This window comes from Podarcis raffonei, chromosome 14 (assembly GCF_027172205.1).
Source record: "Podarcis raffonei isolate rPodRaf1 chromosome 14, rPodRaf1.pri, whole genome shotgun sequence".
Classification (NCBI taxonomy): domain Eukaryota; kingdom Metazoa; phylum Chordata; class Lepidosauria; order Squamata; family Lacertidae; genus Podarcis; species Podarcis raffonei.
Window position 1 is genome coordinate 8,630,657 of NC_070615.1, and position 13,591 is coordinate 8,644,247.

The 13,591-nt window shown below is 49.1% G+C and overlaps 1 protein-coding gene across 1 annotated transcript in view; it reads left to right on the forward strand.

Moving 5' to 3' along the window:
• The window catches only part of CD276 (CD276 molecule), a 47,273-nt gene extending 43,867 nt beyond the window's left edge, over positions 1-3,406 (forward strand). The window contains exon 8 of the mRNA XM_053365410.1: positions 236-3,406. Within this exon, the coding sequence (XP_053221385.1) occupies positions 236-258 (23 nt within the window). The 3' untranslated portion in view covers positions 259-3,406. The remainder of the gene's footprint in view (positions 1-235) is intronic.
• Positions 3,407-13,591: the final 10,185 nt, after the last annotated feature.

Sequence of the window (13,591 nt, forward strand, 5' to 3'; positions counted from 1 at the left end):
TTGGGTAGAACCTTCCCCCTTCCCTCATTCCTCCCCTGATCTCTCTCTCATCTACCTAGTCCAAATGTTTTCCTCTCCCTTATGACGCATCAGCGATGGGCTTCTGAACATGGCCCCGTAACTGCTTCACCTTGTAATGGGCCTGCAGGAGAAAATGCATACATCTCCCCTCTTTTTTCAGTTTGGTCACTTACCCATTTTCCGCGTGGTTTCAATTCCTCCCTTTTCTTTCCAGACATTGGAGAAGAAATTGACTGACCAGAATTGGAAGGGAAATGCAGTTGTGCTACCACGAGGCTCACATGGCAAGCTGTGATCCTGCTCCTCCATCAATGGACTGCCGAAAATGTGACAGGCACAGCATGCACAGAGACCTTTCACCTGGCACCTGCTGCAGTTTGCTGATTTTGGCCATGACCAATTGCCTTCTCCCCCCCTTTTCCACAAAGATACAACCCTGAACTCTCTCTGTCCCCGTGAGACTCCCTTCTTCCCATTAGAAGCAGATCGTCGCTTACTGATGACATCCTCCCACTGCCAACCTCCCAGGACTGGGATGCTCCGAGTTCCCATTCCATAGTCTTACTGGGACGCTCCAAGAGTTCAACCATCAATGATGCTGTCAACTGATACAAAGGGAAGGACTTCCTGCTTGAATGAGAGTAATTTGGACAAACCACGTGTACTGTAAAGAAAAGGGGAAAACTCACAGATCAACTTGCCACTCTAACAGAGGAGATCATGGCACTCAAAGCTGTTTTGAGGGTCAGTTTTCAGTTGGATTTGCTTGTAGGCATGCCACCTGTCCAATTTTAGATTAGCACGGCTGGAGTTGTGTTGTGTTCTCTCTTATATTTGCTGGAGCCTGGGAAATGACCATTGACTTTATAACAGGGGCAGGGAGCCTCTTTCAACCTGAGGGCTGCATTCCATTCTTTCAGGGCCCACATGGCCCTGCTGGATAGGGCTGGGAGCAAAAGTGGGAAGGGCAATGAATGTAAAATTTAACTTTGTAGGCTAGCTTCACATGCACCTCTCTGGCCTTCATCCAGAGAAGGAAGAGGCACTGTCAGAGTTCCAGGGCACATTTCAGCCAGGCGAAAACACACCAGTTAGATGTGAAGCAGGGACACTAGGGGTGTAATGTGGAGAGTCCTGGGGGCCAAATAAAAATGACCGCAGGGCCACATTCAGCTCCCAAGCCTGACGTTCCCTAACCCTGCTTTTTAACCTAACGGCAGTAGCTGCCGAGAAGCAGGAAGGGCCCTTCACTCAGCGGTGTAATGTACACATGCTTGGCAAACAGAAAGTCAGTTACAATCCTTGATGGCTCCACCTAGAAGAGTGTTGTTAGGAAGCAATGCTAGGGAAGATCTCTGTGGTAGATCCTGGAGAGATTTGGATCCCTTTGGAATCAGCAGTGCTAGACCGGGTGGACCAGTAATTGACTCAATGTGGGAGAGCCTCCGATTTTCCTAACTGAGCATAACTAAGAGATGCGCAAGAAGGCATTATCTTTTTTGAAAAGAAAAACCATGTGAGGGGAATTGCTCTTTGAGGTCTCTTGGAAGAAGGGGATAAGATTCAGCACTAAGTCCTACTGGATGAAGCCATAGGCCCACCTCTGGGCCAACCAAAGGCCTGTGGGGAGCAGGGCAGCCACAGCACTCTCCCCACATGTGAGTCTCAGGAGTTGTTTCTCAGAGGCTAAGTCCTTGTGGCACTGCAGGTAGAAGCATAGCTATCACAGCCAGTAGCCCTTGAGAGGCTTCTCCATGAATTTATCCAATTGTCTCTTAAAGCCTTTCAGGTTGGTGGCCATCCCTCCATTTCGTGGGAACGAGCTCCATAATGTGCTGTGTCAAAGTCCCTCCATTTGCCTGTCCTGAATTTTCCAATATTAGCTGAATGATGGCCTCGAGTTTCTAGTATTATCTTTGTGAAGCTCGCCTTCAGATGTCGGTCTCTTCTCCCTCTCAGCCTTCCTTCCACAGCTGGAAGACAATCACAGGCAAAATGGGGAGCCTCTTTCCTGAGCTGAAATAGGAATGTGGCGCTGGCAGTGCCTTTACTCAAAAGACGGCCCCACATGCTGAATGGGGCTTACTCTCAGCCAAGTCTGCATAACATTTCAGAAATCTTCTCCCCTTTACACCTCCCAACTCAAACCCAAAGCCTTTATTCTGTGGAATGGGAATGTTTCAGAATTGAGCGCATTTCTGTTCTGTTGATGTTTCCTGTGCCTGGGGCAAAACGGCATATTGTGAGGTTCCTGAAGGTGCTCATATGATTTTAGAGCCCACTGCAATCTCCCCCTGCTGTTTGCCATGTCTGGGAGCAAATCCACAACTGTGGGGTGAGTGGAATTTGCAGGGATCTCTTAATATTAGATGCAAACAAAGGGAAAACTATATGGCAGAGCAACTGCTTTGGCCCAGCAATTGGGCTGCTTCTTCTTCCTCTGTTGGGATAGAGAGAATTTCCATTCACTGTTGACAATGGAAGACTTTAGAGCCATGTTTTAAGATTCTGCTTTTGGTTTGAGCATTGCAACACAACAGGGTATGGTGTTTTGTATGCACCAGGGTAGCCTTATTTTGCCTTTTGCTTGCTTTCCTCCCAGTTAACCACCTGGTTCACTGGAGTTAAATTTCTTTGTTTTTTTCTGAGAGAGCATTCAGTTCTGTCTCTTTGGTGTTTTTTAATATATAAAAATACTGGACTGAAAATGGATGGCTAGTCATGGTACTAGCGAGGGGGAATCTGCTGGTCAGATGGCTCCCTCTACCCCATAAGCTGAACCAAAGAGTAAACTTGGCTTTATTGCATTTCTGATTAGATTTCTACCCAACATAGTCTACATTATTTAGCATGTTATTTGCAAATCTGCAGAGATCTGGTTTATTGGGGAGGGCAGGGTTGCATTCTCCCTTTTTATCCCAACCCCCAAAGCCAGGGTAGCCGCCATGGTGCTTTCCAAGTGTTTGGAACTACAGTTCCCATTGGCCTCAGCCAGTGTGCTCAAGATTGATGGGAGTTGTAGCACGGCAACACCTAGAAAGCACCGTGTTGCTTACTGCTGATGAAAGAAGTTGAGCTGTACAGCTGGGAGACACTGAACACTTCAGAAGTAGAGTGGGTATTAGAAAGTTTGGGATAAGGGCTGAGGCAGTCTCTGTTGAACTGTGGACCGCTAGGTGCCTCATTCTCACACTTCTTGCTCTCTAAGTCTAATATTTTCTGGGGATTTTCGCTCTCGCTCAAAAGGGCTTAGAAACTTGCTGTGTGTTTTTTTTAAAATAAAAAAAGTACATTTGAACTTTTTAAATTAATTAGCTATTTAAAATGTTAGAATTTGGAGTCCTTAGTGCCTTTGGAGATCTAATAAACATTTGGTTCTTTTGGGCGAATGTTTCCTTTGTGCATGGTAGAGGTGTGGGATAATAATAATAATAATAATAATAATAATATAATAATAATAATAATAATAATAATAATAATAACAATAAAATTTATTTATACCCAGCCCTCCCCAGCCAAGGCCGGGCTCAGGGCGGCTAACAAGCAATAATAAAAACAAGTTGAATGAATACAACTTAAAAACAAGATTAAAATACAACATTAAAATTTTGAAACATTAAAATATTAAAATGCAGCCTCATCACAGGAGGAGAAAGGAAAAAGAAAAAAGAAAGAGGGAGAGGGAATCAAATTGACTCCAAGCCAAAGGCCAGGCGGAACAACTCTGTCTTACAGGCCCTGCGGAAAGAAATCAGATCCTGCAGGGCCCTGCAGAGCATTCCACCAGGCCGGGGCCAGTGTTGAAAAGGCCCTGGCTCTGGTTGAGGCTAATCTAACTTCCTTAGGGCCCGGGACCTCTAGGGTGTTGCTATTTATGGACCTTGAGGTTCTCCGTGGGGCATACCGGGAGAGGCGGTCCTGTAGGTACGAGGGTCCTAGGCCATGAAGGGCTTTAAAGGTCAAAACCAGCACCTTAAATCTGACCCTGTACTCCACCGGGAGCCAGTGCAGCTGGAAAAGCACTGGGTGAATATGCTCCCATGGCAAAGACTCCGTGAGGAGCCTCGCTGCAGCATTCTGCACCCGCTGGAGTTTCTGGGACAGTTTCAAGGGCAGCCCCGTGTAGAGCGAGTTAGAGTAGTCAAGCCTAGAGGTGACCGTCGCATGGATCACTGTGCCCAGGTCGGGGCGGGAAAGGTAAGGGACCAACTGCTTGATGCGGCGAAGGTGGAAAAATGTTGTCTTGGCTGTTGCTGTAACCTGCGCCTCCGTGGAAAGGGAGGCATCAAGGATTGCACCCAAACTCTTAACGGAAGAGTGGTACCTCGGGTTACAAACACCTCAGGTTGCAAATGCTTCAGGTTACAGACTCCGCTAACCCAGAAGTAGTACTTTGGGTTAAGAACTTTACGTCAGGATGAGAACAGAAATCATGTGGTGGCGCCGTGGCAGCAGCGGGAGGCCCCATTAGCTAAAGTGGAACCTCAGGTTAAGAACGGTTTCAGGTTAAGAATGGACTTCTGGAACGAATTAAGTACGTAACTCAAGGTACCACTGTATCTGCAAAGGCTGGGGAGGGGGGTCAATGATTTCCCTGTCCAAATATTTCTGTGGGGTTCTTGCCTATCCTCTTGGCCTCAACGAGTGCATGATCTGAAGGCAGGTCTGATCCTTACCATCAGAGGCAAATACAGTAGGCCCCCATAATAATAATAATAATAATAATAATAATAATAATAATAATAATAATAATAATAATAATAATTTATTTGTACCCCGCCCATCCTGCTGGATTTCCCCAGCCACTCTGGGCAGCTTCCCACAAAGATTAAAAATACATTAAAATCTCACACATTAAAAACTTCCCTGAACCAAGGCTGCCTTCAGATGTCTTCTAAATGTCAGGTAGTAACCATGGATGGTGATGCAGTTTCAACACAAAACATCCACCATCCACATACCACCAGGGGCATCTGTTGCCCCAGGCGCAGAATTGTTAGGGGTGCAAAATTTCAACAACCGGTGCAGTCTTAATAATAATAATTTTTATTTATATCCCACCCTCCCTGGCTCAGGGCATCTAACACCAAATATATGATACATTAAAAGCACAAAATCAAACAATTGGTTAAGATAAAATTCAAAATCACATTTAAAATCAGAATAAAATTAAGCGGGAGTCCACGAATCACAACTGTAGGGGTAAGTAATATTAAATGTTCACCAGGCCCAGCTACCCGTGCTGGTCCCATATGGGCTGACAGAGCCAAGGAGCCCACTTACATACAGGGTCCCATAGAAAGAAAGCAGGGGGTCAGACTAGGCCCGGACCAAAAGCCTGGCGGAACAGCTCCATCTTGCAGGCCCTGCTGAAAGATGTCAAATCCTGCAGGACTTGGCTGCAAACTTCCATTGCTGGGCTCCATTGAAAACGGCTTCTCCATGCGAACCAGGAAGTGACCTCTCCAGGCAGCAGAACAACATTAGGCAATTTAATAATAATAATAATAATAATAATAATAATAATAATAATAATAATTTATTTGTACCCCGCCCATCTGGCTGGGTCTTCCCAGCCACTCTGGGCGGCTTCCAACGATTAAAAATACATTAAGATGTCACACATTAAAAACTTCCCTGAACAGGGCTGCCGTCAGATGTCTTCTAAATGTCAGGTATTTGTTTATCTCTTTGACATCTGGTGGGAGGGCGTTCCACAGGGCGGGCGCCACTACCAAGAAGGCCCTCTGCCTGGTTCCCTGTAGCTTTGCTTCTCGCAGTGAGGGAACCGCCAGAAGGCCCTCGCGCTGGACCTCAGCGTCCGGGCAGAACAATGGGGGTGGAGACGCTCCTTCAGGTATATTGAGCCTTTGAGGCCATTTAGGCATGCGCATGCGTACTCCATCCATTCCCCTCCCTCCCACTATCCCCCTCCGTGGTGCCACTGCATGCCATTTTCTTAACTAAGGAGTGTGGGATTTCACAGTTTGAGCAGGTAAAAAGATTATGGGTACTGTTCATTACAATTTTTTCATAATTGGATGTTTTATACTTTTGGGGTGGGGGTAATGTATTCTTGCCTGCTGGAGGACTTGCAATTCAACAGTAAATTTGCACGGGGTGGTTTATTTTGAATGCTCATCATCGCAAATCTGAATGAGGCCATTTTTGCGAGAGCATCCAGGCTCTGTCTGGGCTTCTCATGCACAGCAAGCAGGGCCTGCTGACAGGCAGGTGGCAGAATCAGTCCATCTGTTGGATGAGAGAATTCCAACTAGAGCTGAGGCAAATTCAGACGGGGAAAGAAAACTCTTGGGCAAGCTTTGCTAACTTGAATTCATTTCCAAAACCTTTTGCGTATTCTGCCTCCCCTCAAAATGTCCCCAGTTATGGATGTTGTGGGATCACGTAAAATTTTGGGATAGAGAGCCTTGTTCATCTTGAGGGCCGCAAGGGGAACATTTCAGGGGCCACATGCCAGTGGTGCATGGGGCGAGAGGCAGAAGTGGGTAGAGCAATGTGTGTGTCTGTTACCTTTGTACACTAGGCTACATTTCAGAGAGGCAAAAAGATTCCTGCTTTGCAGGGGAACTTGTCAGTCATGGCCAGGAAAGCGTTCTTCCCGAGTCTGGTTATAACCTGTTAAAAGGTTATAATTATGGTCTTCAGCACGATACATCTGTTTGAGGATGCACATGTGTCAAATGAGAAGTGACTTTAAGCACATGATTCAGAAACACAAACTGGCCACATATTTCCATTTACCAAAAGGCAGCTATGATCTAAATTGGGAGAGCAGCACAGAGCAGAAAGAGTTCAGCCCATCTCCTGCTGCACCTCAGCCCTGATTTGGGTTGGGGCTCCTGTGCTGCTTTTTGTAGAGAAGGCGATGTGACGAGTCCAAGCACATTTTATTTTAAAAATGTTGTGCTTCCAAAAGTAAAATGGATTAAATGTCCTGGAGAGATTGCAATTCTTTTGTGTCAACAAGAGAATGTGAGGGGGGTGGCTTTCTTTTCTAGAAGCCCTGCTTTTGGTGTATGGAAATTTGGAATTGATGCTTTTTCCATCATGTATATAAATGGTGGGGAAAACCTCAGTTGTCTGAAGTTAATGTGAAGGAGTACTCCTCCATGCTCAAGGCCCTGAAATCAAGATATACTATGTCCACAGCATCCCCCTGATCCACCAAGCTTGTACAACAAAAGAAATGAGATTTGTCTGGCATGACATGTCTTTGAGAAACCCATACTGGGTCTTAGGAATCACAGCATCCTTTTCTAAGTGCTCACAGACCTTCTGGGCTGCTGCTGCATCACTCAGTGTGGTGTAGTGGTTAAGAGCGGTAGTCTCGTAATCTGGGGAACCGGGTTCGCGTCTCCGCTCCTCCACCTGCAGCTGCTGGGTGACCTTGGGCCAGTCACACTTCTCTGAAGTCTCTCAGCCCCACTCACCTCACAGAGTGTTTGTTGTGGGGGAGGAAGGGAAAGGACAATGTGAGCCACTTTGAGACTCCTTAAAGGCGGGATATCAAATCCAAACTCTTCTTCTTCTTCTTCTTGGGACAAGGGGGGTTTGGGAGGGTGGGGGCTGCCCCCTATCTTGGGTTGGGGGTATTGGGCAGCAGGCTGCTCCTTCTCTTGGTGTGAGGAGGGTTTGGGGGCTGCCCTTTCTATTGGGGTGACATGAGTGCTGCTCCTTCTGTTGGGGGGGTCTCCTGGGGGAAGCTGCCCCCTTCTCTCATGGCGGGGGGACCTGGGAAGGGGAGGGAGTCGGGAGGAGCTGTTTGCCCTCAGGGTCTTCCAGGCACACTCTGGGCTGAAAGGGAGAGAGCCACTCCATTCATTCATGAAATTATTTCTGTACTGCTTTGTTTCAGTCACACACACATATTCATTCATGGAAGCTGTTTACAGCAATCCAAGCCATAGAAGGATTAAAGACAGGCATGCATTAACCCTTTGTGGAGGGCTGTGTCATCCTCTTGTCATGAATATAATGCAGGGGGAGAAGTGCATGCTTACAAGTACACAGAAGCACACAAGCAGCCCCATACCCCGAAAGAAAGCGCTACAGAAAAATGGCAGTTGCCCTTTGAATTTTAAACTCCCTTAGGAAACAGCCTCTTCTATAGGAAAAACAGTGTAAGTAGCAGGCCGGGCTGTGCAAAAGGGCTTGTCCACACCTCAGCCATCAAACAGCAGGGGGCAAAGCAGAGACACACACCTTGTGGAAGTTGTTATTATTAAATGTATTTATTAAAGGTACATACTGCCCTTAATCCACAGATCACAGGGCGTTGATGACATAAAAATGCAACATGAAAGCACAAAATACATGAGAACAGCAAGAACAAAAAAAAAACCAATAACCCACCACCATATAATAATGTAAATTAAAAAGCAGAGACATCACCTTGCCAACAAAGGTCCGTATAGTCAAAGCCATAGTTTTCCCTGTAGTGATGTATGGAAGTGAGAGCTGGACCATAAAGAAGGCTGATCGCCGAAGAATTGATGCTTTTGAATTATGGTGCTGGAGGAGACTCTTGAGAGTCCCATGGACTGCAAGAAGATCAAACGCATCCATTCTTAAGGAAATCAGCCCTGAGTGGTCACTGGAAGGACAGATCATGAAGCTGAGACTCCAATACTTTGGCCACCTCATGAGAAGAGAAGACTCCTTGGAAAAGACCCTGATGTTGGGAAAGATGGAGGGCACAAGGAGAAGGGGACGACAGAGGACGAGATGGTTGGACAGTGTTCTCGAAGCCACAAACATGAGTCTGACCAAACTGCGGGAGGCAGTGGAAGACAGGAGTGCCTGGCGTGCTCTGGTCCATGGGGTCACGAAGAGTCGGACACGACTAAACGACTAAACAACAACAACAACAACAATATAATAATGTTATTAATTAAGGCCTATAAACTCTCTTTTATGAATAAAAACACTATAAATGTTCAAATAAAATATTTTTATAACAAAATACCTAAAGAAGGTTATCTACCCATAAATATAGGACTATGCGAACATATAGGACTCGTGTCTCTACTGTGGAGGCCGGGGACGTATGGCAGCCACATGACGGTCAAAAAGGGGGTCTTGCTGTAACAAGAGAGTCCACTGCTTGCCGATTTTGACACCTTCAGCCAACAGCTCCAAGTCATGTACATGGAGCCCGTGAGGACCCAGACTGCCAACCGCCTGATCAGGGAGCTGAAACAGGGGAGTCACTTGTTGGGGAAGTATGCCAGTGAATTTCAGCTGCTGGCACAGGAATTGGCCTGGAATCAGGCAGCTCTAGTGGACCAGTTTCAAGAAGGGCTCTTCGGCCACTGACTGTAAGCAGCATGTACGCACAGTGCTGCAGAGATTACAAGAGCATTGCCTGCTCACCAAGCTCTCTGAGTGCGAGTTTGACAAGCCCACCGTCAACTTCCTGGACATTTCGGCCGATGGCATTGCCATGGACCCTGGCAAGGTGGAGACTATTTTGTCCTGGCAGCCTCCCCATAACCCCAAGGAGGTGCAGCGCCTGCTGGGATATGCAAACTACTATTCTTCGTTCACCCTGCACTTTGCTCAGGTGACAGTACCTCTACCACCCTCCTTCGGAAAAGGCTGTGTTTGTCTGGGACGGTGCAGCTCAGAAGACATTAGATGCCTTGAAGGCTGTGTTTGCTTCTCAGCCATCCTTCGGCAACCAGACCTGGCCTGTTTGTGGTGGAAAGTGATGCATTGGATGCTGCGGTAGGGGTGCTGCTACTGCAGGCCGACCCACAGCCTTCAACGTTCTACCCCTGTGGGTACTGTTCCCGAAAACTTCAACTGGCAGAGCGGAATTATGGCATTTGAGACAAGGAACTATTGGCTGTTGAAGTGGCCTTTGAGATGTGGCATCATTTGTTAGAGGGGGCCAGTTATCCAGTTGAAGTTCGGACAGACCTTCGGAACCTAGAACATCTCCAGTCAGCCAAGAAGCTGAATCAGCGCCAGATCCGATGGTCCCAGTTCTTCGATTTCAAGGTCATCTATATTCCCAGCAGCCAGAACCAGCGGGCTGATGCTCTGCTCATATTCTGCTGCTGGTTGCATATTTAGATGCCTACTTGAACTCCAGGCAAGTGGGGATTAAAGGGGCTGGAAACAAACTGTCATAGTCAACTTCTGAATGCCACATCTTCAGACCAGAGCACTTGAGCTTCGCCAAAAAGCCACATCAGACTCGGAAGAATATTCATCCGTTGCTGATCTCAACAGATGGAGAAAGAGATGGTTTGGGAGGCCTCGCGGTGCACCCTGTGCTGCATTTTCAGGCAGTTCTGGGCTCGACTCCTGGAGGGTGCCCTGCAGCCCCAGTGCCGCCCAGGGTGCCTCCCCGCCCTCTTCCTATGCTACTGCTGTGGAGCTTCCCAGAATGGGCTCTCTTCCAGCATGAGGGCCCCATGGCCCCATGGGAAACTTCCTAGGGAGCACTTGCTGACTGTGGAAGGGGCCAGGGCCCAAAGATGAGGCAGCCATGGATGCGGCTCCCACCTTTGCCCTGTTGGCTACAGTCCTGTCAGGCCAAAAGTCACCCAACCCCTCCTCCCCAGATAGCCTCTTATCCCAGCTATGGGGTCCAACCAGGCAAAGACCCTCAAGTGGAGTGTTGTGTCAATATAGGGGGATTGTGGGGTCTCTCAAAGACCCCTCCTCTAGTTCTCTCCTCCACTACTGGGTCTTTCAGCTGCTTCTTGCTCCAGAGGCATACGTGGCCCCCTCAGGTTTGGACTAGCCCCCTCTCCCTTGCCCGTGACTCCAGGTGAGCACAGGGGGTGGTCCTGCAATGCAGGTGAGCACTGAGAAATAGTGGGGTGCATGACAGGGGTGTTGGAGGGGTGTAGCAATGGAGCTCAAAGTGAAAACCTCTTTAGTTTTCTCAGTCTGTGTGAACAAAGAGGGGCTAAGGGATTGGCAAGGCTGGAGACCCTGCCCCTCCATGCCTACTGTCACTCATCCTTTTGGCTTTGATCCTCCCCCTCCAACACACACACATAAAAAGCTCCCCCCAATGCATCCTCCCAGGCTCTGGATTTAGACACAAGATTCAACTCATTGCCCTGCCTCTCATAGCCATGTGCAGATGTTGGAAAGTGTTCAGAGGAGGAAATAGGTCTGGCATACCAAGGGGCTGCCCCCACCCTTATTCCTCTGGCCTGCTAGGACACCCTCTCGCACCCAGACTCCTCACCTACAGCCTCTCAAGGTTCTTTGAGATCTGGGACATGAGGTCCTTTATGGTTTGCTTGTCTGGCCGCTGCACCTCTGCTGAGAGATAGGGAACCTTCATGTTAAAAGGGTCAGCCTTTGAGATGCCACCAGGCTCTTTGCAAACAGGTAGCTGCTGCCCAGGACGCTTCCTAGTCTTGCCTCCTTTAGTGCCCATGAGCTCCCTGGGTGGCTGAGATGGCACAAGCCAACTCTGTCCTCTGTGGGCCAAACCATCCCAACTGATGCCCACTCTGGCCCTGTTCTCCAGGCCCAAATACCCAGGCAGGGAAACCTCAGGGAGGACACCCACCACCCACCCACCCCTCCCATCAACTGGGCCCCCTTCCCCAGGCAAGGAGGCAGCAACATTGCCCCAAAACCCCACTGGAAATCACAGACGTACTGCTCTGGGTCACACTGGCATCTTTGGTGGGAGCCAGTCCTCCATCAGACTCAGCATATTTCCTGAGGAGCATCCTCAGGAATGCTCCCCTGGGGCTTCCCCTGGGGTGGGGTGGGGGGAGAAATGTCACGACCCCACAAGTGGGCTGAAGCCTGCCTCTTCTCAGACCTGGGGGAATTCTGCCACCTTCCAGGACACTTGTGAGGCTGAGGGGAAGCAGGACACCCAAGGGGACAGACGGACCACATGGACACTGAAGGAAAGGAGCAAAGGCAAGAGCCCAGCTGCTGCAGGATCAGGCCCAAGAGGGCCCATCTTGCCCTGTTCTCACAGGGGCCACCTTATGCCCCAAGGAAAAGCCTCAAAGCAAGACCTGAGTGCAAGAGCAACCCCCTTCCTCACTTCTGCTCTCCACCAGCTGGTCTTAGTCAGAGGCATTGACTGCCTCCGCCAGGGGAGGGAGAACACAACCATTGGCAGCCTCCCCTTCCTACCTGGAGGGGTCCTGGAGCCTCCCCACCCCCACAAAGGAGACTGAAACTATGGGGGGGGGACAACAGGTGGAAGAGGAGACTCACTGTCTTCCACGATTTGTTTGATCAAATCCTCTGGCTCCTCTCCTCCTCCAGCAGCTCAAGCTAGTTGTCTGCCAGGGCAGCAGTTGGCCACTACGTCATGATCCCCCCAAGGTCCACACCCTGGCAAGAGGAAACGTGTGGAGTGGGGGGTCTCTCTCACCTAAACGGCACAGGTGGGTGCACGGGCTTCTGGTAGGGCTGCCTGAAGGGCATGATGATGGCTTTCTCCATGGCCACTGCTGCCCTCTCCAGATTCTGCATCCACCTGCCAGGAAAAATGGGAAGAGGGGAGACAGAGAGAGACTCTCTTGAAGCCCCGAAGTGAACAGAGAAGGGGCTTCCCTTTGCCAGTTTGAAATAAACACACACACACACACACACACACACACACACACCTTTACCCTGCCTTTTTACACTTAAGGTGTGTGTCCCCCCACCCCAGCAGAGGGAAGAATAAGAGGCAAACATCTTACCTGATCCTCTCGGAAGGGCTGGATGCCACCAGCTCGTAGATTTCTGGTCCCTCCTCCGAAAGGCAGACCAGAAAAAATTATCTTGGATCTGAGCAGAGAAAAGAGACCAGATGGAAGAAGAGTCCTTACGGTGTCGTGAAGAGCGGTGGTGTTATGGCCCCCCTTCTTACCTGTGGCTGCAGGGCGGACGAGGGTGGTCTCCAGAGGAACCATGGGGCTTAAAACAGAGCCCCCTGCCTTCCTCCTGAAGCATTTTAACTGTAGTTGCCGCCCCTTCAGCTTCAGGAATACTAAAAGATGCTCCAGAAGCAGGACGTGCAGGCCTAAGAGCCACAAACACATACAGAGAGAGGGGTTGTTGCTCACCTGCTCCACTGATCCTGAGGAGAACATCTAAGTGCCAGGCTGCAGAATCAGGCCAAAGGCCCAGCCAGGCCAGAGGGAGAAAGGAAGTTGGACCAAATCAGGCCCTTGGGCCCATCTAGCCCTGTCTTGTCTACCCTGACTGGCAGAAAGGGCTCTCCAGGGTCCCAGGCAGGGAGTCCTCCCCTGAGCCCAACCCGGAAATGCCGTTGGGGATGGAAGCTGGGACCTTCTGCATGCCAAGCAGGTGCCATGGAGCTACAAGGGCCCTTCTTCCACCCAAACACGGTCTCTCTGGGAGAGTTGTGGCTTGTGGTTTGAGAGTTCTAAATGCTCCCGAAAGTTGGATGTTTTGACAGCTAAGGCTCTACTTTGTTTTAGGGATTGTGTTCTAAAACTGCTTCATTCTCTTAATCTTTTGAAAGCCACCTGACGACCTTTGCTTGGTCTGTCTAGCTCAGCCCTGTCTCCTCTCGCTGGCAGCAGTGGCTGTCCAGGGC